The sequence below is a fragment of the Barbus barbus genome, assembly GCF_936440315.1.
Source record: "Barbus barbus genome assembly, chromosome: 21".
Classification (NCBI taxonomy): domain Eukaryota; kingdom Metazoa; phylum Chordata; class Actinopteri; order Cypriniformes; family Cyprinidae; genus Barbus; species Barbus barbus.
This window is the reverse complement of record NC_136749.1, coordinates 14,757,372-14,773,294: the sequence shown is the minus strand read 5'-3', so window position 1 is coordinate 14,773,294 and position 15,923 is coordinate 14,757,372. Positions and strand designations below refer to the sequence as shown.

The window sequence follows — 15,923 nt, the reverse complement described above, 5'->3', positions numbered from 1 at the left end:
CAGTCAAGACCGACAAACCAGTTTAGGCTGGTTTAAGCAGGTTTTTCTTCAGCAGGGATATTAAGGAATATTAAGTTTTAAATCCAGCTCACAGGCCAGTCAAGGACGACAAACCAGTTTAGGCTGGTTTAAGCAGATTTTATTTTCAGCAGGGATATTGAGGAAAATTAATATTACATTATAGATCCAGCTCACAGGCCATTCAAGACCGGTAAAGCAGTTTAGGCTGGTTTAAGCATGATTTTTCAGCAGGGATACTAATGAATATTTCCCTCTCTCTGTTGGCCAGGCTCATGCTTTGGAAGCGGATATGGAGCGTGAGTTTTTGGAGACAGCATGTGCTTGTCGAGCAGTGATCTGCTGCAGAGTGACTCCTCTTCAGAAAGCTCTGGTGGTGGAGCTGGTTAAACGGCATAAGAAAGCTGTCACACTCGCCATCGGAGATGGAGCCAATGATGTCAGCATGATAAAGAGTAAGAGAAAAAGAGCAATCTTCAACACTTTCAGTCTTTGCCAGGACAATAAAACTTTCTTTTTGACAGTTTTTGATGTGCAAACACTGGGGTTCTCTCTGAGTCAAATTACTAGGATTGGTTACAGTTAACAATTACTGGTTACAATAATAATACACCATCAGAATCTGAATAATATTATATTATATTATATACTATACTATAATTATTATTGTGCAATTGTTATACACTGCCGTTCAATTGTTTGGGGTTGGTAAGATTATTTAATGTTTTATTTCCATTCCATTAGGCTCATAAATTATGCATATTACATGCAAAGTATGATGTATGTACAATATTCAGCCATAATCACTTCTTGTGGTAACTCTGGTAACATGAGAGGATGAAATGTAAGATTTTTTAAGCAAACAGCTCAAGAAAAACAATTCTAGTTCCTTTTTTAGCTTATGCAAAGGTGCCCAGAGAAAGCAAATTATTGATATTCGGTCAGTTCTTTCAATTTGTTGTTGTTACATGTGGTTGCTTCATTTCCCTTAACTGAGCAAAAACATCTCATAACTGTGCCGGTGGGCTCTCACGGTGTCACAACTATATTTCAAAAGGCTCCTGTGAACATGGATAAGAACGAGATGTGGAGGATGTGATTTATGTCCAAATCTCTTTACACTATCTTGTGCTGTCCCTACTCAATATATTTACATGCACACACACACACGTTCTTGCCCATGTCATAATCAATGTCCCATATTCTGTTTGTTTGATGCTGTGGGTGTGAGCAGGTTATTTTGCTGATGTGTAAGAGTCAAGTGTCAATCTCAGGAACATTAAAAATGCAGGGAACAGTCATCGAAAGACTGATTGACAGTGGTACTAGTGTGAAAAACAAATCTTTTTTTACTGATTTAAATCACTTTGGACTGCCCCAAACCTATGGTTTTTGTCTGTGGGATATTTACATATTAGTTTATGTTCCTTAACCTGCCATTGAACCTGACCCACACTAAGACAGCTGATAACCAAGGGCAGGGGCTTTCAAACTAGGCTCCAGGGACTGTCAGGCAACCTCAAGTGGGTGGAAACATGAGTAAAAAAATCTTTGTGATCTAGTTTTAGTTGTGTCAAATTTAATGTATTAACTTGAGATATGCAGTATGTTTAATGCAATAGTCTTATAGTTTAATTAAAATAGTTGCGGTCTTCTTCACAACTTCTACAATGGACCTATGAAGACAATTAAATTATTTACACGTATTATATACATTGCGCTTTTTAAATTAATCAATTGATGTGCATTAGATGATGAATTGAATAGTCCCCTCTTGTAGGTTATGATTTAGTCAACCGAAAATAATTAATGAAGAATTATGAGAGGTTATGCTATTACACATACATTTCTAACATGTAAATTATTGAAGCCAAATACTTACATTTCCCCAAGCTGTTTAGCTTTAGTATTTAATATTCATAGGCTTAATCATGAAGCATTCAGTGGCCCCACTTTTAACTCTCTCTTTATATATTACCCTTATTGTAGATGGATGCATGGGGGAAGACAAGAGTAAGAAGTGCAACCAACACTAGGGAAGGCCATTTTTGTCAGAGCCCTTGTTATTCTTAATTTTGACATTCATTTTAATTTTTACACCAGACATATATATCGGTTTAATATATTGGTTATCTGTCTACTTTGTCTGTAATAATCGGTATTGGCATCGGCCCTGAAAAACACATATCGGTCGACCCCTACTCTGTAGGTTTTGCAGCAGATGCTGCCACCTCTGGAGGTTCTACAGCAGTACCATCAGGAAACAGGGGGAGTTAAGCAACGGCTCATCCGACCGCTACATGACAGGCTGTAATTGCATTGCTTGGCGCCACCACTACTCTAGGAACTGAAGCGAGCACCGCCGCTTGGGAAGGTTCTGCGGCTTGTGCCAGCACCTCTGGAGAAACTGCAGCAGGCGCCATCACCTCTGGAAACATAACAGCGAACCCCACTATCTCAGAAGGTTCTGCAGCATCAGCCGCCACCTCTGAAGATACCATAGTGGGCGCTGCCTTTGGAGATTCAGTGGTGGTGTAAGCAGCCCAAACACACCAAAAAGCGATCCCCATCATGGAAAGCGCCTTGGGCAGGGAAATCAGTTCAGGAACATAGGGACTCGAAGGGACAAGTGCTGGTTTAGGGATACCAGCTGCTCATACTGACACCAGCGGTGGATCCACCATGCTAGATGCCAGTCTAGGATACTGAAGGACTGACCATGAATATCTGGATGTGGTGGACAGTATATGACAGGAGTCTGGGTCAACGGTGATGGATGATCTGAGACGTGAAGAGACTCTGGCAGATCAGCTGAGACGTGAAGAGACTCTGGAGGGTGAGCTGAGACGTGAAGAGACTCTGGAGGGTGAGCTGAGACGTGAAGAGACTCTGGAGGATGAGCTGAGACGTGAAGAGACTCTGGAGGATGAGCTGAGACGTGAAGAGACTCTGGAGGATGAGCTGAGACGTGAAGAGACTCTGGAGGATGAGCTGAGACGTGAAGAGACTCTGGAGGATCAGTGGAGACGTGGCTTGATTCATGACGATCAACTGTGGCTTTACTTTGCTCTTGAGGATCAGCTGCGACTTGACTTGGCTTTTTAACATCAGCTGTGAATGGAATTAACTCATGACTGGCAGCAATGACATGACAGTGTGTCGTTGTGGCTGCCATTTTCTGAACCGGCTCCGCTGTCGACGCCATCTTGTGAGCGCGCTCTGGTGCTTCCGCCATTTCAGTCATAGATGCGGTGTCGCGATCCTCATCTGCAACACCCACAGTGAATAGTGAGCCAACAGTCAACAAAGCAAAGTCCAAAAAACAACTCAGTGATGAACGCGGACCCTCGCGTCTGAGCTGAGATCGCAGAGGCTGATTAATGCCATCACAAAAAATCTCAATGAAAATAATGTCCGGTAAATCTGAATAATGAGCAAAGGCTAAAAACTCTCTAATATGGTTCTCCAGTGATCGTGGGCCTTGTTTAAGGGCAAACAATCCATACCTGAGAAATGTCGGTCTGAAAAGTTGCTGGATCCTTGTGTGGCCAAGTATTCTGTAATGGGACAGACGAGACGTAAGACGTGCGGATCCATGTGCAAGCTTTATTCAAAGGTGTGGACAACAAGCAGCACAAAGATTTCTATATCATAAAGACTTAGCCTGGGCCCAAACTGCAAGACTAATTTTGAAGAATGCAGGTGGACTCGTTTTGGATAAACATTTGTTCATAATGGACTTGGAGAAGGTGAATTTGTCAGAGATCACTCCCTTCTATAAGTCAGTGTTACAGTCCTGGAAAACAGTTTTTAAAGTGGATCGGAGTAGTGATGACACAGGACATTGGGTTCTAGAGGAGCCATTATTTTTTAATCCAATGATCCAAACAAGGCTTTTGTCTTCAGTAAGTGTATCTACAGTTTTGAAGCGTAATGGGGTTGTAAAAATGAGACACCTCTTGGATGATGATGGGTGGAAGCCGGTTGGTATTCTTAAAGAAATGACTGGACTGAAATCCGAACGTCTTGTATCAAAACTGATAGAGGAGATTTGGAATGTCTTACCAAGTGGCCACAGAGAGTGCATTAAAAGATCGGTCGATGGACTTAAGAGACACAGAAAAGGAATTTCTAAAAATGAAAGTGTCTCCACTTATACTTGAGGAGAGTGTGGAAATAAATAAATCCCGTTGTATCTCTCTCGCTCTCTCTCTATATACAGGTCCTTTTCAAAAAATTAGCATATTGTGATAAAGTTCATTATTTTCTGTAATGTACTGATAAACATTAGACTTTCATATATTTTAGATTCATTACAACACAACTGAAGTAGTTCAAGCCTTTTATTGTTTTAATATTGATGATTTTGGCATACAGCTCATGAAAATCCAAAATTCCTATCTCAAAAAATTAGCATATCATGAAAAGGTTCTCTAAACGAGCTATTAACCTAATCATCTGAATCAACTAATTAACTCTAAACACCTGCAAAAGATTCCTGAGGCTTTTAAAAACTCCCAGCCTGGTTCATTACTCAAAACCGCAATCATGGGTAAGACAGCCGACCTGACTGCTGTCCAGAAGGCCATCATTGACACCCTCAAGCAAGAGGGTAAGACACAGAAAGAAATTTCTGAACGAATAGGCTGTTCCCAGAGTGCTGTATCAAGGCACCTCAGTGGGAAGTCTGTGGGAAGGAAAAAGTGTGGCAGAAAACACAGCACAACGAGAAGAGGTGACCGGACCCTGAGGAAGATTGTGGAGAAGGACCGATTCCAGACCTTGGGGGACCTGCGGAAGCAGTGGACTGAGTCTGGAGTAGAAACATCCAGAGCCACCGTGTACAGGCGTATGCAGGAAATGGGCTACAGGTGCCGCATTCCCCAGGTCAAGCCACTTTTGAACCAGAAACAGCGGCAGAAGCGCCTGACCTGGGCTACAGAGAAGCAGCACTGGACTGTTGCTCAGTGGTCCAAAGTACTTTTTTCGGATGAAAGCAAATTTTGCATGTCATTCGGAAATCAAGGTGCCAGAGTCTGGAGGAAGACTGGGGAGAGGGAAATGCCAAAATGCCTGAAGTCCAGTGTCAAGTACCCACAGTCAGTGATGCTGGTGTTGGTCCACTGTGTTTTATCAAGGGCAGGGTCAATGCAGCTAGCTATCAGGAGATTTTGGAGCACTTCATGCTTCCATCTGCTGAAAAGCTTTATGGAGATGAAGATTTCATTTTTCAGCACGACCTGGCACCTGCTCACAGTGCCAAAACCACTGGTAAATGGTTTACTGACCATGGTATTACTGTGCTCAATTGGCCTGCCAACTCTCCTGACCTGAACCCCATAGAGAATCTGTGGGATATTGTGAAGAGAAAGTTGAGAGACGCAAGACCCAACACTCTGGATGAGCTTAAGGCCGCTATCGAAGCATCCTGGGCCTCCATAACACCTCAGCAGTGCCACAGGCTGATTGCCTCCATGCCACGCCGCATTGAAGCAGTCATTTCTGCAAAAGGATTCCCGACCAAGTATTGAGTGCATAACTGAACATAATTATTTGAAGGTTGACTTTTTTTGTATTAAAAACACTTTTCTTTTATTGGTCGGATGAAATATGCTAATTTTTTGAGATAGGAATTTTGGGTTTTCATGAGCTGTATGCCAAAATCATCAATATTAAAACAATAAAAGGCTTGAACTACTTCAGTTGTGTTGTAATGAATCTAAAATATATGAAAGTCTAATGTTTATCAGTACATTACAGAAAATAATGAACTTTATCACAATATGCTAATTTTTTGAAAAGGACCTGTATATATCTGTTGGACACACTCACTCTCTCTCTCCACGTTCGCTTCACTTTTGTCTAGCCCGGCGCCTCATAATCACACAATCCCTGCGTCCCAATGTGCATACTATCAATCCTATCTGCCCTAAATAATATTGAAAATTACTAATATCACATAGAATTTAGGATGGATAGTGTGCACATTGGGATGCAGGCAATGATTACCTTAAAAAATATTAATGCGTTAATTTTTTGATTAATCGCATGCGTTAACTTTGACAGCCCTAATATATATATATATATATATATATATATATATATAAATACAGTGCTGTTTAATATACATACCTGAAGAGAAAAAAATTGAATTCTGAAACTTTTTGTATATACAGTAGTGGCCTAAATGATTAGAACACTAGTATTTTCACCTGCTAAAAATGGTTCTGAATCCTGTGACAATGTCTCCAAGATGCTTCAAGAGACTTCCCTGCAAAGCTACCTAAAAAACTATGCACAAGTGCACCTAGGGAAAAAGATGCTTTAAACGCAAAGGATGGTTACATCAAATGTTGATTTAATTTAGTTAATATAAGTTTATGATAGCATCCTCATTTTACAGCATTTTAACACAAGTGCCTAAAATTGTAACAGTACTGTAGCTTTGCAGGTAGGTCTCTTGAAGCATCTTGGAGACATTGCCACAGTTCTTCTGGATTTAGTCTGTCTCAGTTTGTTCTGTTTCTTCATGTTATTCCAGACAGACTGGATGAAGATCAGATCATATCTCTGTGTGGAGCACTGACTCCTTGTGCCAACAAAAATCTCACTGGATAATTACAATTAATGGCAAAATTAATGTTTGGAAATGTAAACTGATATTTCCTATTGACACACTACAGCAAAAGATAGAAAAAAACTGACTTAAAACCATTTTTTAGCTGGTTTTAATAGATAATACTAGTGTTATAATAATTTTGGCCACCACTGTATATACAAAAAGTTGAATTCAAAGTGTTTCTCTTCAGGTGTTTATATTAAACAGCACAATAACAGTGGGTCGATTTATTTATTTTTTTACCTATATTTAGAGATTTGTCATTTGTTAATATATCGATAATATATTTGTAATATATATAGTTTATATATAGCTGCCGTTCTACTTTAGGAATAGTGGGGTAGTGGAAGAAAAAAATATTTTTGTTAATTTTTCAAATATATATTTAAAATACAGATGAATAATTTTAGTAATTTGGTTTGGATATAATACAATGACAAAATAAAAGACAATTATGTAATTTCCAATTTTGTAAAAGTTTAACCATTTTCTCACACAGTATAAATAGGTCTTTATATAGAGAGTTTAGAACTGTTTTATCTATATCAACTGCAAACCCCTCAAATGAGTTCAAATATTAAACTGAACTGCATTATCTGACATTGTTTGTTTCTCTCTTTCTGCAGCGGCTCACATTGGCGTGGGCATCAGCGGTCAGGAGGGGATCCAGGCTGTGCTGTCATCAGATTACTCTTTTTCCCAATTTCGCTTCCTGCAGCGTCTTTTGCTGGTGCATGGACGCTGGTCCTATTTGCGCATGTGCCGCTTTCTCTGTTACTTCTTCTACAAGAACTTTGCCTTCACTATGGTGCACTTTTGGTTCGGGTTCTTCTGTGGATTCTCAGCGCAGGTAAGATTTATTCTGAGTCTCAAAAAAGTGTCTCATGCATGAGGAGATGTCATAACCTTGGATGTGTTTACTCTTTTATTTTTATTTTTTTTAGACTGTCTATGACCAGTACTTCATCACTCTTTACAATATCGTATACACATCCCTGCCTGTGTTGGCCATGGGCATCTTCGATCAAGTAAGAAAAAGAAAACATACACCATAATACTGAATCATTTTTGTTTACCTTTTATAAGAAACTTACTCTCACCTCAATCCTCGTCTATCTCAGGATGTTCCTGAACAGAGGAGTCTGGAGTATCCAAAGCTGTATGAGCCAGGTCAGCTGAACTTGCTGTTTAACAAACGAGAGTTCTTCATCTGCATCGCACAGGGAATCTACACGTCTGTGGTTCTCTTCTTCATTCCCTACGGCGTTCTCTCGCACGCCACACAGAGCAATGGAGTCCCGCTGGCAGACTATCAAACTTTTGCAGTTACAACAGCAACGGCCCTTGTCATCGTTGTCAGTGTCCAAGTGAGTCTAACATTAGCACTTAAGTATATGAATGGTTTGCAGTTATTATTTTATTTTTAGATTAAGGTTTTATGTAATGTATGTAATTCATTTTAGAATGTTCTAAATAGCCCAAGCTTTTTGCTATTTGTTTCTAGATTGCCCTGGACACAGGTTATTGGACGGCTATAAATCACTTCTTTATATGGGGCTCTTTGGGTACCTACTTCACTATCCTCTTCGCTATGCACTCCAGCATTCTGTTCAATATCTTCCCCAAGCAGTTCCATTTTCTTGGTGAGTCAGCACTTTGGCCTAACTGTGTGGCTGCCATCTTAAACAGAAACCCACATTTGATAACATCTTTACAGTATGCGTTATGAGCACTTATCAGCTATAACATCTGAAAATGCAGACAGCATTACTCAATATTCAGGTTTTTAATTTACAAAATAAGAAATAATGTTTATAGACTACCATTGAAAATTTGGGGTCAGGAAGATTTTTTTTTCATTGTTGAAAAAAATCTTGTTCTTTTGTTCAGCATTAAATTGATCAAAATTGACAATAACAACTTAAAATATATATTTCAAATAAATGCTGTTTGAACTTTCTATTTATCAAAGAATCCTAAAAAAAATCATGGATTCCACAAAAATGATTATTTATTAGCACAACTGTTTTCAGCATTGTTAATTTGTTAACATTAGTTGTTTTTATTATTATTATTTTATTATATATTTTATTTTATTTTATTGTCATTTTCTATCATTTGTTCTTTAACTGTATTTTAGAGAGTTATTTTGGTTGAATTTCATTATTATTGTTTTTCTATTTTGTCTCTTTTCTTGCTCTACTTTTTTTACCTAATAACATCTGGCAAAGGGACTACCAATGAAAACTAGCCTTCTGGCTAATATGGGTACATGTACACTGTCCCTTTTTTGTGAAATAAATAAATAAAATAAAAAAATTTTAATTAAAAAAATAATATTGAAAATGTTTCTTGAGCACTAAATCAGCATATTAGAATGATTTCTGAACGATCATGTGACATTGAAGACTGTAATGGCTGCTGAAAATTCAGCATAATCAACACAAGAAGAAATTATATTTTAAAATATATTAAAATAGAAAACGGTTTTTTTCTGAATTGCAATAATATTCCACAATATTATTGTTTTTTTATCTGTATTTTTGATTGAGCACAAAAGATTTCTTACAAAAACATTAAAAATCCTCAAATTTGAAATGGTATTGTACATATAAAATTCCTTTGACAGTCGTGTAGGCTACACAATAAATTAATGGGTCATCTAAAAAAAAATAATACATGAATTTGTAACAATTATTAACCTAAATTAAATAATGAAAATACAACCAATAGTAAATATAACAAAAAAAATGTCTTTAAAATAACTGGATCTTAAATTTTGTAATTATAAATTATAACTTGTTTGTTTTTTATCTTGATCCAAATATGTGATACATTATATTGTGTAAGAATATGTGTGTCTTATTTTTTGTTTTGTGTGCATGCCATGTGTTAATTAACCACAGGAAGTGCTCATAACACACTCGGGCAGCCAGTGGTGTGGTTAACTATTGCTCTGGCTACCGTCATCTGCATTGCTCCAGTCCTTGCTTTCCGCTTTCTCAAACTGGACCTTAAACCTCAGCTCTCAGATACTGTAAGTATGAGTGTGACCCTAGTTTGTTTGTCCTAAATCGCATGCCATCTTTGAATTTGTTAATATTCATGTTCAACCAAACAAACATTCAGTATAAGACAGTAAAGACAGGACTTTAAAAAAAACTTTAAAAACTTATTATGATTAAATATTGTCCTTTTTTATGATCATTAAATAAATTAATAATGAGTATGTTGCATGTTTTTAATGTTAATAATTGATATTAATATATATGTAATAAATCAAATAAATGGTCTCAAGCACTGCTCATTGAAATTGTGTTTCTGATTGTTGGATAGTTATGGTTGGTTGATTATTGCATATTCTGATTCATACCATAGATCATATTTGTTTCGCATCAGTAGGTTTGACACATTTGTTAGTTTCTGGTTATCCCCTCACACTCATCCCCGCCCTTTATTATTTTCTCACTGTCTCTCTGCAGGTGCGCTACACTCAACTTGTGCTGCAGAAAAAGCGGAAGCCTGGTGGGCGTGCCGGTCGTGGAGTGGGCGGTGCTGGTGTAGCCAGTGGCAGTACTCTTGGCCGCTTGGGGCGACGTGGATCTCGACGCTCCGGTTATGCGTTTGCACATCAGGAGGGCTTCGGCGAGCTGATCACATCGGGAAAAAATATGCCCATGTGCTCGCTGGCTCTCGCCACGTTCGCTTCTCGCCACAGCAGCAATTGGATCGATACCCTTCGCAGGAAAAAACACGCGAACAGCACTAGTGCGCAAAATACCCCGCCCACTGGAGAAGACAGCACCGCCTCCTCTCAAGCACCACCCCTTTCCACATCTTCTTCAGCAGCAGGCGAGGCAGAGCAACCAAGTAATGAACTCATCCTCACTCATAGTCCTGAAGATATCGCTCTCAGTGTTATTAGGTGTCCAGAAAGAGAGGTCGGAAAATGTAGCACAGCAACTGTGCAGGTAAATATACGTCTGAAAACAAGTTCAAGCACAAATTGCATGCAGATACACCACATGCAAGTCAACATGCACAAATATAGGTTGTAACGCTGGACAGAGCGTTGATTCTGTAGGAGCACAAAAACTAATTTTGTACCTTGACCAAAAAAAAAAAAATTCCCCAAGGAGAAAACGGCAGGAAGCAGAACTATTAAAAACACTTTCATTTCTCACTTTTGTACATAGTAGTGGTCTCAGCTCAGTTCCCCAATAATTAGGAAAACCCTATTGTTCTTTTTTTGTAATGTATTACTGTTGGAAAGTTCATTGTCATTATGTTTTTTAAAGAAATGAATACTTATATTCAACAAAAGCTTTACATTGATCAAAAGTGACATAAAAGGCATTTATAAGACATTTCTATTTCAACTAAATGTTATTTTGAACTTTTATTTGTCAAAGAATACTGAAAGAAATGTATCGCGGTTATAAAAAGCATTACAGTTTTTCTCGACTGCTAAAACTCTATAACCAGGCTTTTGAACTAAAATTTCAAAACCATAATGCCATTTTTAAAAAAGCACACCCATTTCCCTAAACTATTCCCCTGCTTTGACACGAGTCAGATTTGGTGAACTGTTACTGCAAAACTCTACACACGAATCCCTACATTTCACACCATGTGGTCATTTAGAAAGCATAGCATTCAATATTATTCACTCAAGTTTGCAAAGTTTGTGCTCGATTAGCACACAGTTACCAAAGTGGAAACACTAGGATTCAAAATTTACCACACACCAATCAGAATCTTCGATGGATAGATAAAGGATAAAGTCAGCTTACAGTTTTTCTCAGTGGCTTTGGTGCATTTCTCAGATCAGAAATGAAAAACTATTTGTTCAACCTCCACATCAAGTCACCTGTGTACATCATAAAAAAACATTCGTCTGCGGTTTCCTACATCCAGACTGTTGCCATAGTTTACAGCAGGTAATATTAACAGAGTGCAGTGTTATATTGACAACACGACTAAGTATTTTGCCTTGCTTGTGAACAAAGACACAAGGACTTTTTATTCTGATGGCACTGATATATTCATTGACAGATACTTACTTCTGAGAGATGAACTAAAGATTTTGAGTAAGTTACAGGCTTTTGCAGGAAATCCATTGTGTGGTGCTGTTTGTACGAATTGTTTTGAGAAATGCACATACTTCTTTGCAAATATTACAGTAAGGATGATTTGAGAAATGCACCAAAGAGACTGAAGGAAGGAGTCAAGGACGCCACAGAGGAGAAGGAGGAGGAGTAGGGAGTAGAGAAAGAAATTAAGGAAGAGGAAGAGTTGGTGGAGAGAGAGTACAGAGAGGAAGAGGAGAAGGAGGAGGACGACAACATGGAAGAGAAAGAGGAAGGGCAAGGGCAAGAAGACAAGCAGTATCAGATATTTTAGTTGATAGATTTATCTAATCAGTGTGTAAGACTGTGTTGTAGTGTGTGTGTGTGTTTGAGTGTGTGTGTGTCATGTCTGAGAGCAAAGTTTGGTTTTTCAGCAAGATTAAGTTGTTTTGAGTGAAGAGCTTCATTTTGACCTGAATATAGGAAGTTTGGGGAATTATTGAGTTAGAAGTTATGGATTTGTGTTTAAAGTAAAGTCGTGACGTATTGTCAAGTATGGTGACCCATACTCGAAATTGGTGCTCTGCGTTTAACCCATCCAAGTGCACACACACACACACACACACAGCAGTGAGTAGTGAACAAATGCGCACACACACACGCACACGCGCACACACGCACGCACGCACGCACGCACCCACGCGCACACGTGCACACGCACGCACGCACGCACGCACGCACCCACGCACACACCCGGAGCAGTGGGCAGCCCGGGGAGCAGTTGGGGGTTCGGTGCCTTGCTCAAGGGCACCTCAGTCATGGTATTGAGGGTGGAGAGAGCGCTGTACATTCACTCCCCCCCACCTACAATTCCTGCCGGCCGGGGACTCGAACTCGCAACCTTTCGATTACGAGTCCGACTCTCTAACCATTAGGCCACGACTTCCCCATAGTCGTTTCGCAAAAAAGAGGCATCATTTCAAGAAATGTGTTTAAGCAATCAACAAAACCTGTAAGTAGCACAAATCTGTTATCAAAATTGATCATAATAAAAAATATTTCTTGAACCTGCAAATCAGCCTATTAGAATGATTTCTGATTGATCATGTGACACTGAAAACTGAAATAACAGCTACTGAAAATTCAGTTTTGCCATCACAGGAGTAAATGACATTTTAAAGTATATTAAAATAGAAAACAGTTTTAAATATTAAAATAGAACAGTTTTAAATATTAAAATAGAAAACAGTATTTTAAATTATTATAATATTTCACGGTATTCAGTCTTTACTGTATGTTTCATGAAATGATTTTTTTTCCAAATTAATTTAATAAATCTTAAAATATCTTTATTAATGCAGTGGTTGCATTTCAGTGGTTATGCAAATGTTTAAAATCTGAAAGCTTAGCTGTTTTGGATTTCCCACTTCTTTTTCCCTCTTTACTGATTTGCATGTTTTTCAGTGCCTGCTCTTTGGATATAGATCTCACACAGAGGCAGAGTTTCTTTAAATTCTCAAATCTAAAACTGTTAAGTTTAACTGGGACAGCAGCTGTTGTTGACACACTGTTGAACAGAAATAGTATAGCTGTGATTGCAAGGGGGAATTAAGGGCAAACTGAATTTGCCGATTGATTTCTGAAATAGTTCACAACGCTATTTGATGCTTTTCAATGCTGTGCAAAGTGGCATAATTCCTAAAGTCCATGTTCTTCCCAAAAACTTTTTTGATTAATATTTTAGAAAAAAATTATATTGAAAGTAATCTTTTTCTGTAGAATTTTAATAATTGGCTTCAGTTAATTAACAATTAATAGTAATGCAATAATCCAGTTCACCCAAAATTTAAAACAATTCTGTCGTTACTCACCCTCATGTCATTCCAAACTTGTATGACTTTCTTTCTTCTGTTCATTTATGTATTCATTTTTATAATAAAAGTCAAAGGTAACCAAAAAAAGAAAGTCATTTTGGGTTTGTAACAACACGAGGGTGAGAAAATGACAGAATTTTCATTTTTGTCATTTAGTCTAGTACAGATATTTCTAAGACCTTTCATTCTTTCTTCTAGGAAGCACCGTTTGTGTGGAAGGGAACCGGAGTTCGTATCAGTGGTGCCAGCAGTCCTGGTCCACCTCCTATTGCAGAAGAAACTTCCAGTGGCGAGTGATGGATAGATGGACCAACTGGAATACTTTGTGAACGCTCACACCTTCTGACGTGTGCTCATGTTTCTGTCTGAGGACATGGGCAGCGAAGACAGTGCCCCAGACAGTTTGGGAGTAAACACATGCTTAAATTAAAACCCATGGAAATGGATGCAGATACAAACTGTGCATATACAGACAGCAAAACACCGTACATTTCCTATTGTGCTCATTCTCAGATTTCCTGTCAGTGAGAAGGACAAATCTGCTGTTATTTGAGCTGTTTATGACTGAGTTTTCCATTCTAGCCAAGTTGTCAGACAACAAACCACTAAAAAACATTGCCAAGGCTGATATTACAACACACCTGACTATACAAATAGCTGATGTTAATTGTTCTCATATGCTAAATTACATTTTACGTTAAAGTAGATTCATTCATTTTTTTAATTTGGAGACAAAGAAATTCAAAATTGATACATTAAAGCATTTGTGTCTCATATTTTACTATAAATATATCAATGCGTAACACAATATATTAATACACTGCACATGTAACAGTTTCAAGTAACAGTTGTACAGATATTACCGATAACTAAATGACCTGAAGTATCAGCCTATATCAGGTTTTATGTTTTTGTATTCAAATTGGGTAGTTCTGGATCTTTTCTTGTTCATTTGAAATCTCAGTCAGGTCAAGGATTGTCTGTATCTCTATATATTAAGAGCGGTTTATCTTTTCTTCCGTTTTTTTGAATCTCTTAATATCTTTCTTGTGGTCTCATACTGTTTTGACCATTTTGTCAGCATATTGTTTTGCTGAGTCAAATACTTCAGCTTTTTGTCTGTTTGTTGCTGAGAGGTTAATAATGCTACTTGAGTTCAAGCAAGTGAACATTCTTATGTACTGTTAGAGAAGGCTAGAGATTTTGTGTTTTCCCCACTGCTGAAAATAGCACTAAGATGTATATGGTTCTGTGATAAAACATTATCGTTCTCAGTGAGAACGTGATTCTGCTGGATGGACCCGTTTTTCCTCATCCATTTCTTTGCACCATATTGGTGTTCCAACCCTGACTGCTTGACATAAAGTCCAATTCAACCTCAAACTCTGCTCTACTGGACCCTTGAGGGTTTAGGCATTTGCATTGATCCAGTGGACTGTAATTAATTTGTTTGGCCTTTTTTTTTTTTTTTTTTTGAAGTTGGATTAAAATAATTAACATCAGAGTTACCAAATGGATTCCACCTTGACCATCATGGTCTAAATGTGGCCTTCACCAGTGTTTTAGGTAAATGGGCTAATAAGAATGTAAACACTGTGATGTGTGTGTTATTGTGAGTGGGTGAGACAGACCAAGAAAGTTGATAAAGATGTGTGAGAAGTTACTGTGCACCATACTTGTCCTGTTTCCTGTGTAAGTTAGGCCTAGCTCTCATACTGTGAAATGGGTAAAAATTATATGCCTTAAAAGCTAACTTTGTGAGTGTTATTTATTTATTTAATGTGTATCTCTTCCATCCATACATAAAAGCATTTACATATATTGCAGTAAGAGGTTAAAGGTCGTTTTTAGTCTGTTTCAGTGTCTGTTAGGCAAATCCACATGATCTGTGAAGTAAACAGTATGACACTACTGTTGTGAATGGGCCTAGTGAAAAAATAGAAAATAGATATGATTAAATTGTTTGAATCAAGTAAAAAATTGATCATGGCTGTGTGTCTAACTACTTTTGAATCATAAATCATTTATAAAAGAGTAGTTCACCCCAAAATTATATTTGTCATAATTTGCCCACCATCATGATTTGTTAGAAACAAAAAGCTCACTCTTTCCCATGCAATGAATGGGGACTGAAGATGTCAAACTTTCAAAAACAACATTAAAAATGTGATACTTTTGATACTTTTCTCACAAGATAATTTGTGAACGATTCGTTCTTTTGAGTCGAATCTTTTCAAAGAATCAGTTCATACGGTTGACAAGACAAGTTTAAATGAGTTACTCACGAATTGAGCTGATCCGGTTCAAGAGTTCAATTCAGTAGTGATTCAGTGATTCAGTCGC

The 15,923-nt window shown here is 37.9% G+C and overlaps 1 protein-coding gene across 2 annotated transcripts in view; it reads left to right on the top strand.

Moving 5' to 3' along the window:
* Nucleotides 1-15,331, top strand: part of LOC306886826 (phospholipid-transporting ATPase ID-like) — a 61,125-nt gene extending 45,794 nt beyond the window's left edge. For both annotated transcript variants that reach the window (XM_079444154.1, XM_079444153.1), the window contains 8 exons: nt 290-473; nt 7,264-7,487; nt 7,582-7,665; nt 7,759-8,004; nt 8,142-8,280; nt 9,544-9,674; nt 10,120-10,608; nt 13,779-15,331. In XM_079444154.1, coding sequence (XP_079300280.1) covers nt 290-473; nt 7,264-7,487; nt 7,582-7,665; nt 7,759-8,004; nt 8,142-8,280; nt 9,544-9,674; nt 10,120-10,608; nt 13,779-13,877 — 1,596 coding nt within the window. In that variant the 3' untranslated portion in view covers nt 13,878-15,331. The remainder of the gene's footprint in view (nt 1-289; nt 474-7,263; nt 7,488-7,581; nt 7,666-7,758; nt 8,005-8,141; nt 8,281-9,543; nt 9,675-10,119; nt 10,609-13,778) is intronic.
* The last annotated feature ends 592 nt before the right edge of the window (nt 15,332-15,923 follow it).